This window comes from Schistocerca americana, chromosome 7 (assembly GCF_021461395.2).
Source record: "Schistocerca americana isolate TAMUIC-IGC-003095 chromosome 7, iqSchAmer2.1, whole genome shotgun sequence".
NCBI lineage: Eukaryota > Metazoa > Arthropoda > Insecta > Orthoptera > Acrididae > Schistocerca > Schistocerca americana.
The window spans coordinates 470,637,365-470,652,665 of record NC_060125.1 but is presented as its reverse complement, the minus strand read 5'-3'; the positions used below and the strand labels follow the sequence as shown (position 1 = coordinate 470,652,665).

The 15,301-nt window shown below is 36.7% G+C and overlaps 1 protein-coding gene across 1 annotated transcript in view; it reads right to left on the bottom strand.

Annotated features, from left to right (window-relative positions):
- Positions 1-327: 327 nt before the first annotated feature.
- The window catches only part of LOC124623021 (synaptotagmin-11), a 183,551-nt gene continuing 168,577 nt past the window's right edge, over positions 328-15,301 (bottom strand). Inside the window, exon 10 of the mRNA XM_047148811.1 lies at positions 328-3,845. Within this exon, the coding sequence (XP_047004767.1) occupies positions 3,726-3,845 (120 nt within the window). The 3' untranslated portion in view covers positions 328-3,725. The remainder of the gene's footprint in view (positions 3,846-15,301) is intronic.

Here is a 15,301-nt window from a genome sequence, read left to right as displayed (position 1 = left end):
AGAAATTACACTCTTAAAAAGCTCTTAACATTTGTTGACGTAACTGAATTCAGCTGTTAGTTGCTAGATGCATACTCTTACAAAATACAGCTGACAGCCCGTTGTGTGATTCAGACCACATGTGCCCAATGGGCTGCAGTTTGATGACCACTGCTTTAGATCACTGTATATACTCATAAACGATTTTGCTGATTTAAAGGTCTCGGGGACTAAAAATTTCATCGCTCATTTTAAGCACAATTTTTTATTGAAGTATAACAGAAGGGAAAACCTTTCTCAATAATGATTTTTTATGGTACAAGGTGCTCCATAAATTTGAGATTTGTTATGTTAATGTACTTTATTAAACTAGTCAATATTGGTACATAAATTACAGTGACGTTCTAATATTAACATGAAATGTATCACAATGTTACAGTAAGGCTGCAATTTTTTAGTGGTGAAGAAAATAGATAAGTTCTTATGAACTTGTATTCTATGGGTGAAAGTACTGGGTTATCTATTACTAACTGTACAAATATTTTGGATGAATTTCACCTACTGAAGCACTTGCCACGGATCCAGTTCACAGCAATAATTAGTCAACAAATATAAATGGAACAATGAAAGCTCCATATCCACTACTCAAACTCTACTTCACTCATATAAAAATATAAAAAAGGCTATGTTTTATTCATGAAAAATCATAATTTGTTCCTCTGCACTGCGGAAACAGCCCTCCACGATGAACAAGGATAATTTATTAATCAAAATATATGCACCTGTGATCTCTTCCATAAAATTAAGCTATCTTACCTCTAAAGGTTTGGTAAACAATTAGGAAAAAAGTCAATTATGAATTTAACTTAAAAAGCTTATGACAGTAGTAATAAACACATAACACCAAATACAGCATTGTGTCATTTACTTATCTTGCAGATAGCTCTAGATAAATTTGCAAAATTGAAGCCGAAGCAAATGACACAACATAGCTTATCTTCCTGTTGCTTGCCTGTCCTACTTCTGGTTATTCAGACTGGTGACATTAGCGTTCAGTTAGAATTAAATGATAAAAGTACCAATATTACTTCATCATCAGAGGTCAATATTTACATTTTGATTTCTTTTCACAGAAATTTCTGAGCATTAAAATCATGTTACAATCAGCGTTCTGTTGTTTTTACGTCAGAACAGGAGTATCATTTTTTACAATTTATACTGTTTCTCTCTTAACAGTTTCCACTGTTTTATGGAAATTACTTTTTCAAGAATTTCTGTTGAACTATGAAATATGTTGTTACTTAAATGTAAGTGCAAAACTAAGAAATTAATCTCATCATTGTTAGAAGTGAAAACACATAAGTATGGTATTAAATAAACAAAACATTGACATTCAATGTGTTAAAACATAATTATGGGTTATGTGAATGGGTGTTATTGGTACTGGGATATCTACCAGACAAGTAATTGCAGCTCAAGGAAAATCACATAATTACAATAAGAATCATTACATAGGCCTATAAAATTTATAAAATAGAAATTATAGTTTAATTATCACACAGGAACTGTTGCCTGAGATGAAGCAAGACTCTTGTCTTTACCCTGACAGTTTTGCCTCTGAATTTTAGTGAAATGTTTGTTAAAAGATGACAAAATTAAAGATATGCACAATAAAACACAGAACAGTGGTGTAGTTGGCATCTATTAAAGAAAATGAATGTGATTTAATTTAACTCTGTGATGCAGGGGAGGTTCAATCATGAACCTTTTTGAGATACTAAAACTGTGTGTTAGACATGAGTTGAAAACATATCTGGCTTTTACAGCATATACTATGTTACTTGAACTGTTTAATAGTCCTTCATGATATAATGGAATGTTACTCTTCCACTTTTCCTGTACCAAATTCCTTTACTAGAAACATTATTCCAGTGGCAGAATTAAAGGGCTTCTGTGGTTGGTGATGAAACACATGCGATAGATTTGAATATGTGCTAGCATTTTTGGTAATAGTGTCTTTAAACCCTTCTTCCCTCAGGCAAGAAAGCATTAGCATGAAACAACAGAGATGAGTTTGCAAGATATGGTCTAGGGCAAATCGTTAATGTGTCTCAGTAGTTAATCACAGTACACACTTTGCAACTTGGAGCAAGAATTCGTGTTATGCCCTGAGAAGGAAGTTGCCAAACTGAAGCTAGCATCAACTTCATATGACAGCCACAGTTTTAAGGATGTCTCAACAAATGTATCTCTTCTTTTAGCATAAAAATATAGGAGTTTTCACAATATGTACTTTAAATAGAGTAAATAAAGAAAGGAAATCACTTTCAGGAAATCCAAGTACTTGAACGGAGGAGCTGAATTAATATTCATTATTTTTATAAAATTTTATAAGAAAATTTGCCTCTCTAAATATTGATTATATTGTAACTGATTTGGTATGAACAATCAAGTAAATAAAAATGCAAGTAGGACCTTTGTCTCAGTTGAGGAAATACTCTGTCTTGAAAGCTGGTTCCTTCACATTTGTAAAACTGGAATAAAACAATAGTTTATCAGTAAACACATGTGACAGTATGCAGTCAAGTACACTATATGCAATGGATTTGTAGAGTTCTTCATTATTTATGCTCAGTTTATATTTTGAGGGAACACAGTTTGACACAATCTGTGCCTCTGCCAGGCACTTAAATGTGATTTGCAGAGTATCCATGTAGATGTAGAACATGTTACAAATTTTTGCAGTTTAAGGTTAATATCTCAAGTAGGAGCTGTATGAGGATCTGATGTATAACAATATGTTGAGGGTAAAGGATTCCATATTTTGATAAAATTAATATAACATTTTACACCAGAACCATGTCCCTAACAACTGTTTCATTAATTGTTTTTAAATAAGAAACTTGAAAATAATTGCTGTAATTACAGAAATACGATTTTTTTCTCAGGATTCATCCACTTGGATACTTAAAGCCTTCAAATAAAATGTTATTCATTCTGGTTTTGGAAGCTGAAATACTGCAAACATTAACAGAGCAAAACGACCAAACACCTGTGACAATCTAGCTGAGATTGAGTAGGAGCATGAAATTGGCTCATGTTTACGTTGTTAGTAAACGAAATCATGTGAGTATGTAAGATATGGATGTAAATCTGTGCACCACTTTACTGTTCCAACTTACTTTTGAACAGCTATTTGAATAGCTGTTTTTCCAGCCATTGTTGTTCAAGGATATGGTGTTTACCAAAGTTATGCAACATTTAGTGTTCTGCAAAGGATTATGAGATGCACACAAATAGCAGACAGATTTTTTGTTATTCAGAGTTATGATTACCAAGAGATGTTCTTCTCAGTTCAAATAAGACATACTGGCATGCTTTAATTTGTTCTCCCCACAAGTACAAATGAGTTGTTTTAAAATGAGGCTCAATATACATTATTTTTTTGTTACAGCTGATATCAAGCAGCACTGAAAAAACCTTGTAAGCCTACATAACAAACATTGCTTTTTCATAGGAAATTGTAATTTGATATACTTTTAACTGTTAATTACAGAAATTCTGTTTCATATACATATAATACAACACCAACAGCTGACTTCCAAAACATAGGTTAAAGTGAATTACTATGAGGTTGGTCATGATGTGATTATAATAGAGACAATAAGTGGGGGTTTGCATGGAATTTCTAACACCCAGTTATACCAAATCACACTTGTAACGAAAATGACTCTGGGTGTTCATTATTACTCTCGGAGTTTGTGCCACTCTGCAATCTGCCTGCGTGGTGAGTTGCAGACTTCATTCCAGTGGTGGAGTGCTGAACCAGTGCTTTTTGCTGCTCCAAGTTCCAGGCGACCTATTACCTGTAGTGGGGAATATTTGTGTTACATCAGAAAATACAAAAAGGAGTTAATGCACATTGATCCACCAAGTACACTTCCTATTTATGTATATAACTAAATATTCCAAATACTCTCAGAAAAGATATCAAGCATTAATATTGTCATTTTAAGGAGTTTTTAAGGAACACAACAAAAACCAATGTGTATTAAAAGGAATGCAAGAGAGATACTCAAATAACAGGTATTTATTAACTATAAATATTGTACTTTCATGAGAAGCTAATATGAAGATCAGTTATTCTGTATTAATCAGGTATACATTTTACCACTGGTTTCCATATGAGACATGCTTAAGTATCACTGCAGCCCATGATTCAGCTGTATTAACTACGAAGATACAGTAACAGTTTGATAAAAGAAGAGATTTATTTTTAATGCTTGTAGATTTTAGCAATCACCTGTTGTTGTTGATGGTGATGGTGATGGTGATAATGATGATGGTGGTGGTGATGATGGTGGTGGTGATGATGATGATGATGTTGTGGTCTTCAGTCTGAAGACTAATTTTATGCAGCTCTTCATGCTACTTTATCATGTGCAAGGCTTTTCATCTCCAAAGAACTACTGCAACTTATATCAACATTACCTGATTGCTTTATTCATCCTTTACTCTCCCTCTACAAATTTTACCCCCCCTCCCACCACCACTCATCCTTCCATTACCAAATTGATGATTCCTTCATGCCTCTGGTGTGTCCAATCAGTCACTTCTTTTAGTCAAGTTGGGTCATAAATTACGTTTTTCTTCAATTTGATTCAGTACTTCCTCATAAGTTATTCGATCTACTAATCTGCTCTTCAGCATTCCTCTGTAGCACACATTTAAAAAATTTCTATTTTCTTCTTATCTGAACTGCTTATCATCCACGTTTCTTTTCTGAGCAAGGCCACAGTCCTTCAGAGTGTTAGATGTTAACACATACCTTGTTTTCAGAATACTTTTCTTCCTAATGCCTGGACCCACTTTGTGTGCTCTCTACTTCGACATTCGTCACTTATTTTGCTGTCCGAATGGCAAAACTCATCTATTACTCTTAGTGTTTCATTTCCTAATCTAATTCCTTCAGCACCATCTAATCTGAGTCAGCTACATTCTATTAATGTTATTCCACTTCTGTCAGTGTTCATCTTATAACTCATTTTCAAGATACTAACCATTCCATTCAGCTGCTCTTCCAGGTTTTTTTGCTGTCTCTCACATAATTACAGTGTCTCTGGCAAACCTCAAAGTTTTTATTTCTTCTACTTGAACTTTAATTCCTTTCCTGCTTGGTCAATCTACAAGTGGAATAATGTCAGTGATAGGCAACAATACTTTCTCACTCCATTTTTGACTACTGCTTCTCTTTGTGTGACCCATATTACTGCAGCCTTGTTTCTGAATAATTTGTAGATAACATTTTGCTCCCTGTATTTTATCCCTGCTACCTTCGGAATATTAAAGAGTGTGTTCTGGTCAACACTGTCAAAATCTTTCTCTAAATTAATGTATAGGTTTTATTAAACTCTTTTCTAAGCTACAACTTTGGATGTTCCGTCATCTCCCCAGCACCCAAACTTATCCTCTCCAATGTCAGCTTCTACCAGTCGTTCCATTCTTCTGTAAATAATTTGTCACCATTTTGCAACCATGAGTCATTAAACTGATAATTTGGCAATATTTACATCTATCAGCACCTGACTTCTTTAGAATTAGAATTATTACATTTTCTTGGAGTATCTTGTGTATCTTTCATGGCAGATGGAACGGTCATAGATGGCTCTCCCAAGAATCTCAGTAATTCTGAGGGAATGTCATCTACTTCATGGGCCCTGTTTTAATTTAAATCATTCAGTGTTCTGTCAAACTGTCTCACAGTGTCATATCTCCCAACTTGTCACCTACTTCTTTCTCCCTTTCTATAATATTATCTTCAATTTCATTTTTCATTTATAGCCCTTCTATGTATTCTGTTCACCTTGAGTTTTCCCCAGCATTTATCTTTCCCCTAGTTGTACATTGCTCTACATCCTTGCATTTCTCATACAGCCATTCCTGCTTTGCAATTTTGCACTTGCTATCAATCTCATATTTTAGATGTCTGTTGCTGTGGTGTCCAAACAAGACACAGCCAGGGCAAAAGCACCACAGGCACAAGGGTGTGAGCTGGTGCCAGTGTCATAGAGACTCGCCACTTGTGCGAGTTCCGCCAGTGCCATGGGCGGCACTTATATCGATTTTGCCTTGGCCAATTGCTGGCAGAGTACAATCTACCATTGACCAAATGACAATGGACAGAAACCTACTCAGAAGAGAAGCAGCTCTTGCTCACTTGGTTATAGATCATTGTCCATGGTTGACTTAGACAGGGAACTTTGTTTAGTGAACTCTTACAAGTAAACAGAGAGTTGTTGTAAATTGCACTTGCTATGTACTGTGAAGTTTACCTATGATTATTTACACTTAGCCATTGAGGGCCTTTGTTGTGTTATATTACAAGCGGTGTTGCAGACTTGTTATTGAACTAGGCACAAAGATAAGTAAACCTTTTTAAATAATTTGTGTGACTTGTTACTAATTAGTTGGAGTGTTGTAGAACCTTTGTTCTCCTAGGCTATTACCTGATGCTGGGGCATAGCTGTGTAATAGTGGCAAGGAGAAATTGTCTTAGTGGTGTACTGCACCAGAAGCTGTTTCATGAACTCTCACACTTGATCCACCATTACAGCAGTAGTGACGAGGCCTTTACAAAACTGGCGACAAGGCCTTATAAAATCTGTATTCTCTTTTGCCTACTTCATTTGCTCTATGCTCATATTTTCTTCTTCTGTCATTAAGATTCAAATCTTGTGCATCAGCCAAGGATTACTACTGAACTCTGTTGCTTTCTCTGCTTGATCCTTTGCAGCAGCCTTCACTGTTTCATCTCTCAAAGTTACCCATTTGTATTCTATTACATTCCTTTACCCTGTTTTAGTCAATTGTTACATAATGCTCTCTTTAAAAGATTTTACAACCTTTGCTTCTTTTAATCTGTTCACATCCCATCTGTTCAATTTCCTACCTCTCTGCAATTTCTTCACTTTTAATCTGCAGTTCATAAAAAATAAATTATGGTGAGAGTCCACATTTGTCTTGCAGATGTGTACATTATGTGGAACGTATTTTCTTGACAGTAGTACATGCATGCTATCACCATTGTTCGCATCTGTTTTAAAGAGTCTTCCAGTTCAGTTCCTTCAGTATCTGTGTGACACTCTTCCACAGATTAAACAAACCTGTGACCATTCATGCTGCTCTTCTCTGCATAGGTTCAGTAAGCCCTGTCAGTCCTCTCTGGTACAGGTCCCACACACTTGAGCAGTATTCTAGGGTGGATCTCACAAGTGATTTTTACCCATGACTGAACCTATGTGATCATTCCATCCATATCCCTACAAAGTGTTACCCCCAGGTACTTGTATGAGTTGGCCAATTCCAACAGTGACTCATTGATATTGTAGTCATAGGACACCACATTTATTCATATAGTGAAGTGCAAAATTTTACATTTCCAAACATTTAGAGCAAGTTGCCAATGCCTGCACCACTTTGAAATCTTATCAAGATTTGACTGAATATTTATACAGCTTCTCTCAGAGAGCACTTCATTATAGATAATGCATTATCTGCAAAAGCCTGATTTCACTATTAATATTGTCTACAAGGTCATTAGTATACAACATGAACAACAAGGGTTCCAACCACTTTCCTGAAGTTACTTCTACATCTGACAATGACACTCTTTGCAAGATAACATGTTGTATCCTATGTACCAAAACGTCCTCAGTCCACTCACAAATTTCACTTGATACCCCATATGATCATCCTTTTGACAAAAAGTGTAGGTATGGTACTGAGTCAAATGCTTTTCAGAAGTCAAGAAATACTGCATCTACCTGATTGCCTCGATGCAAAATTTTCAGTATATCATGTGAGAAAAGTGCGAGTTGGGTTTCACACGATCAGTGTTTTTGAAATCCATGTGGTTGGTATTGAAGAAGTAATTCTGTTCAAGACACAGCATTATGTTTGAGCTCAGAATATGTTCTAAGATTCTACAACAAATCAATGTCAAAGATATTGGACCGTAATTTTGTGGTTCACTTCTACTACCTAAATTGTAGGCGGGTGTGACGTGTGCCTTTTTCCAAGAACTGGGCATGGTTGTTTGTTTGAGGGATCTACAATAGGTTACGGTAATAGGGGAGGCTAACTCAGAAAAAAAATTCACTATAGAATCAGGCCCTGGAGTGTTGTTCAGTTTTAAAGATTTCAGTTGTTTTTCAACACCACTGACACTAATACTTATTTCATTCATCTTTTCAGTGGTACAAGGATCAAATTGGAGCAATTTTCCTGGGTTTTCCTTTGTAAAGGAACATTTGAAAACTAAGTTAAGCATTTCAGCTTTTGCTTTGCTACCCTTAATTTCAGTTCCTGTCTCATTCACTAGGGACTGGACACTTACTTTGGTGCTTCTAATAGCCTTTACATTTGACCAGAATTTCTTTAGGTTAGTGAAAGATCACTTGACAATATTCTGCTACAGTAGTCATTACAGGCATCATCCATTGCTCTCTTGACAGCCAGATGCGTTTCATTCAGCATCTCTCGATCTGTAGTCCCATGCTTTGTTTTACACGTATTGTGCAGTAATCTATTTCTTTAGAAGTTTCTTTACAGTGACTGTGTACTATGGAGGTTCCCTCCCATTGTGAACTGTTGTACTTGGTACATATCTATCCAGACAAAATAACCAAGGTGAGCATTAGGGGTAAATATAAACCATAACTTTTAAAAGATAAACTGGAAGTGGCTGATACAATCCAGTATAGTGCTTCTGCCCAGAGTCAACTTTTTATTTCAAGAGAAATTACAATAAAACTTTGTTCTTTGTGCTAAAACAAAACAAAGTTGCCAGAAAATGGAAACAGAATGCTGGACCAAAATGACCAACATCTCCAATACCATGTACACCTGGTACAAAGAGCAATACTCTTCAGTTTCCTGTAAGAAATCAAACTACAAGTTGCAGTGGAAAGATTTTCAGATATCTTACACCATATAGGTTACAAGGATAGTGCTGGATGGCTTTTCAGATTCCATGACTATCACAATACATTTAATAGAAAAGTGGTGAGGGAAGTTTAAGAGCAAATATTGTACATGTTGAACCAGTTCATAAACGGTTAAACATTATCAGAATAATGAAATTTGTCTCTGATTCAGTTCTACAATGCAGATGAAATTAATTTGTTTTGGGAGTTTACCCTCAGCAGTACACAGATCAGCAGGAAAAACAGTTCAGTTCTTCGACATAGAGTGTGGAACAAAACCACTGCTCTTAAGTGTGTTAATACTGATGGGTCATACCATGTAAAATCACTCACAGATGAATGAGAGGTAAAGCTTAGACCAATCAAAAATATTATTCAGCATATCCCAGTCACCAATAAAGCTCACAAAAAGGCAGGAAATGTGACACTATTATTCTCTGATTGGTTCAAGAACTACTTCATCTCTGAAGTTTCGAGATTCAAAATCGAAAAGTTAAATTCAAATCTGGAGATGTAAAATCATTGTGTATTTTAGACGATGTTCCTACTCATTTCTCTGACATGTGTAGTTATTGTGGATGTGCAAGTACTTAAACTGTCAAATGTAAGGGAAAATTTGGACACACTTATCAAAGTCATTGGTATTAATCCAGATAAGCAAGAGATCCAACAATAAGTGAAAAAAGAACAGTGTACAAATGAGTCTCAACCAAAATTAAGTTCCCTCTTTAAACCAATATCAACAGATATTGAACACGAAAATATTTCCATGGCATCAATGTCAAGTGGTAGTGGTTCTTTGGCCTTTCATTGTCGATCCAGATTACAGCAGCAAATAACTGGTATCGTAGGTGCCATTTTACAGTAAAATTAGGATATCAGTTTTCAGTACAGTGAAGACTTTCATTTTACGTGTGCAGTAGAGTATACAGGGTGTTGTGGTTGTAAGTGCAGATATTGTGATCATTGCTACCTTAATATGTACCCATTTCAGTGTGTTAGTTGTTCAGACATGTCACATAATTTACTACCTGATATCTTCTGTATGGTCATAACTGAACTGTTAAGTGGACTTTGCCCATCAATATAAGTAAACTGTTTTGCGTACACACTTCAGCACCTGACCTGCTGCCCAGGGGAAAATAAGCGTTAATGGCTTGCTCTTGTCACATGTACGTGAAAGTACTAACCAATCCAAAAATATACTACTCATAATAGCTACAGCTGTTAGTCTACAAATGAAGTAAACATTGATGTATCAGTAATGTTGTTCAGTACATAGTCCTCAGCCACCATTAAAAATATCTGCACTTGTATAAGTTCGTCCAGCCTGTTTAATATAATCTTTGAATGTGTATTATTACTTTTATCTGTTTAATCTCAGTCTTCATTATTATGGTATTACATTAGTTGCTTTTGAATTAAATATACTGTACAGTATTTCACATAATATTATAGATTCTGTAGTATTTGACTACTGTGTACATTGTATGTTGTATTCCTAATTATAGCTTCAGATAGCTAGTTAAGAAAACATTTCTGTTATTCAGGCTTGCAGTAATTCAGACTGGAACTCACCTTGATCAGCCCAAATTCCTGAGGTTTCACTGTACATAAAAAAGAGGAACTAATCATTGATGAACTCATATTTCAATTGCCCACCCACAACTTCCTGCTGATAGAGCTTGATTTCTGTAGTACAAGAACTATCTGTTTTGTATTAAAACAGTGAAGCTCCAGCTTTGCAAGTGTTTTGTAACTGATATCATGACATTTTTTTCCTAAGTAATTTTTTTTAAGGGTGACAGTCAAAGCTGCCTTGGAAATGTTTCAGAAAAATCCCGATATGATATTTCTGATTATTTAACTTGACCACAACCTAAATTTCTGAGAAATTATAAAAGTTAAACTTAGCTGCTGACAACAAGATATTGTCAGAAACAGGAATCTCAGTTCTAAAATAAACATGTGGTACATGCCTCTTCCCAGTTTCATTAATGGTCATACCTACTACATATTTCACTGTTTCAGGAAATACGCTTTGAGGAACAATCCAATCATAAATGTATCTCAAGACAAGCTCTAACAAGTCAGCACAGAATTTTAATGTGCTGGCATGCTCCTCTTATTAATTGGAAAAGCTGTATTTTAATAATAGCATAATTTCTGGTTGGGTGACTGAAATTGATTCTAGATGTCAACTGTCCTGTTTTCATTTCTGTCTGAATATTTTTTTATCTGTCACACTGGAAGCTTGGACAAGACGTTGTCAGAATAAACTTAAAAAAGTAAAGTGTGTGGCACTCAACCAGCGAATGCATTCCTGGCCTGACTGTAGGTAGAGTGCAACCTTTCACTTGCCGTGGCACTAGGAGGGGGAGGATTATGAGCACATTGCTCAGGTCATCTTTTACCCTGGAAAAGATCCATGGTACTCAATCTGATAGCAGGCTGAGTGTATGTGGGGCCTGCCTCGAGGGACTGGAATGAGGAAAAATTCTGACTCTCGTGTGTGATTGAAGCTAAACCACCATGGCCACAATGAATGTATGTGTCTTCTCCTCATCATCATCATCATCATCATCATAAGATGTTAACAAATGAAAAAGAAATCTGAATGTCTAAATATATGACATAGAAACATTATACAATGAGATGACAAAAGTTAATGACAAAAGTTATTGGATAGCAATATGCACATATACAGATGAAGGTAGTACTGCAGACACAAGGTATAAAAGGACAATGCATTGATGGAGCTCTCATTTGTATTCAGATGACCCATGTGAAAAGGTTTCTGATGTGATTGTGGCCACACAACAGGAATTAACAGAGTTTGAATGCAGAGTGCTAGTCGGAGCTAGATACATGGGACATTCCATTTAAGAAATCATTAGGGAATTCAGTATTCTGAGAGCCACAGTGTCATGAGTGTGCTGAGAATACCAAATTTCAGACATTACCTCTCACCATGGACAACACAGCCTTCACTTAATGACTGAGAGTAGCAGCATTTGCTTAGGGTTATCACTACTAACAGACAAGCAACACTGAGTGAAATAACCACAGAAATCAATGTGGGATGTACGATGAATGTATCTATTAGGAAAGTACAGTGAAATTTGATGTAATTGAGCTGTGGCAGCAGAAGACCAGTGCAAATGCATTGCTAACAGTACGACATCACCTGCGCCACCTCTCCTAGTCTCGTAACTATATTGGTTGGACCTTAGATGACTGGAAAACCATGGCCTAGTCACATGAGTCCTGATTTCTGTCAGTAAGAGCTGTGGTAGGGTCTGTGTATGATGCAGACCCCATGAATCTATGGACCCAAGTTGTCAACAAGGCACTGTGCAGGCTGGTGGTGGCTCCATAATAGTGTGGACTGTGTTTACATGGAGTGGACTGGGTCCTCTGGTCCAACTGGCCCAGTCATTGACTGGATTTGGTAATGTTTGGTTACAAGGAAACCACTTGTAGCCATTTGTGGACTTCACGTTCCCAAACAGTAACAGAATTTTTATGGATGACAGTGTGCCATGTCACCAGGCCACAATTGTTTGCAATTGGTCCGAAGAATATGCTGTATAATTTGAGCAAATGATTTTGCCACCTGGATTGTCAAATATGAATCCCATCAAACATTTATGGGACATAATCAAGAAGTCAGTTTATGTGCAAAATCCTTCACCAGCAACACTTTTGCAATTATAGATGGCTATAGAGGCAAAATGGCTCAGTATATCTGCAGGAGCCTTCCAACAAGTTGTTGAGTTCATGACAGGGTGCACATGCCAATCATCCTTGCTATGGGCAGTAGTGGCATAGGTATATGACACTCTTATTATTCAGTGGAATACTATGTGAAAAAAGCTTCACACGTGTTGGCCATTGCTTCAGTGTATCCATTTTCTATTTCTGATTAGTTCATTAATTATGGATTTAATGTCATTTCCAATAAAGTACTGGGTCTATAAACAAGTGGTCACTATAACCAGTACTTGTAGGGACTGTTACTGTGAGAATAAGTCAGAGCTGGACATCAGTAACTCTTGATTTGAACGATCACTGCTGTCTAACATAAAATTCCCTACATACAGTGGTTCTTCAAATATTAATCAAAACTCTTTTAATTTTCACACCAGTTACTTAATAAAGGATTTCTCAATCTGTGACTTATGCCCAGTTATAGCTCTGTGCTCATTTGATCCCAAATTAAATAATGCAGCATGGCATTCAAAGTGCTGTTTGATTTAAATTTGATAACTCAGACTTAACTTTGTCTTATGCATATAGAGCCACATTCTTCTGTTTTACTAGAAATCCTACAATAAGATAATGCCTCTAACCTTGAAGGGTAACTTCTCTATTTCTGTTACCCCATTTGATGTGAGCACAAAACGTATGAGGGTAATCCCTAAAGTAAGGTCTCTTATTTTTGTGTAAGTACATAGACCTGTTTATTTCTACAATGGTTTACATCAGTTTACAGCTTGAACATTTAGCTATTTTTCGACATAATCGCCATTTCTGTTGATGCAATTTTTGTAGACACTGTGGCAGTTTTTGTATGCCCATATCATACCAGCTCATTGCCATGCTGTTTCTGGACTCAATTGTCACGGGTGACGAAACCTGGGCATACCACTTTACACCTGAGACCAAGTAACAATCATGCCAGTGGTGGCATCCTTCTTCACCAAAGCCACGGAAATTCAAACTAACACAGTCTGCTGGTAAAGTCATGACAGCCGTGTTTTGGAATCGGAAAGAGGTGTTGTTGGTCATTTTTATGCCCACTGGGACCACAATTAACGCTCACAGGTACTGTGAGACTCTGAAAAAACCCAAATGGGCAATTCAGAACTGAAGAAGAGGAATGTTGAGCAAGGGTGTACACATTTTCCATGAAAACGCTCACCCACACTGTGCTCGGCAAACCGTTGCTCTCCTGCAACAGTTTCAGTGGAACATAATCACCCACCCACCCTATAGTCCTGACTTGGTGCCCAGTGACTATCACCTGTTCCCTAAGTTAAAAGAACATTTGGCTGGAAAGTGATTCAGCTCCCAAGACGAGGTGAAAGAAGAGCTTCAAAACTTTCTGAACAGCATGGCGGCGAGCTGGTAAGACATGGGCATACAAAAACTGCCACAGCATCTACAGAAATGCAGTGACAGAAATGGTGATTATGTCAAAAAATAGCTAAATGTTCAAGCTGAAAAGTGATGTAAACCATTGTAGAAATAAACAGGTCTATGTACTTATAAAAAATAGGAGACCTTACTTTTGGGGTTACACCTCGTATAAAAGTACCACTTGTTTTCATTACATTAGTTGTATTCAATGGACCTTACAGAAAGGGATCTTCAAGCTATGGAAATAAGACATAATGCACAATTATTAAAATGCAATACAATACAGTGACTGAAAATAATGAAATATTGCTACAGGGTGACCCAAAAGTATGTTAACATTTGAAAATTCAATACTTGATGGAATAATGCAGGAGGAGGGATTAAAACTGATGCACTTGCTTGAAATGACATGTTGCTTTTATTGAAATCACATAAAGTCCACAAAATGACCAATAGATAGCGCTTCATATGATACAAAAGCAGTAATTAGCATAACAACTGATTTTTAGCAAAGATGATGTTCTTTATATCAAATGCTCGACATGTCAGCCATCATTCATCAACGATACCTGTAGTGAGGGACAATGTTGTGATCAACACTGTACAGTGTATCTACAGGTATGATGAGAAAGTGTTGTCAGATGTTGTCTTTTGGCATCCCTAATGAAGGTGAAAAACTGCAGTAAACCCCACAACCAATAATCAGATGATTGAGGTCTGGGGACTTTGGAGACCAAGCAAGACAGAAGTGGTGGTACAGGATCCTCACCAAACAATGTTCACATGTATAGCAATATGGGATGGAGTGCCATCCTGCATAAAAGTCATACCTTCCAGCATGTCTTTATCAGCCAGGCTAGGGATGATGCGATTCATTAACATACTGGCGTGCCTCACAACCGTCACTCTGACACTTTGAAAAGCAGTGCCTCAAATTTCCTCAAACAGAAAGAGTCCAATCATGACTGATGTAATAAATCTACAACATACTGTGACTTTCTCATCATGCAGTGGGGTTTCCACGACAGTTCTAGGATCTTCAGTAGCCCAAATTCTGCAGTTGTGGGTGTCAACAGATCCTTGGAGTGTGAAATGAGCTTTGTCGGCCCTCAAAACATTAGATAACTGGTCATCATCTTCCACCAATTTTTGAAGTGCCCACACTGCTAATGCTTTCCACATCGAAATATCAGTAG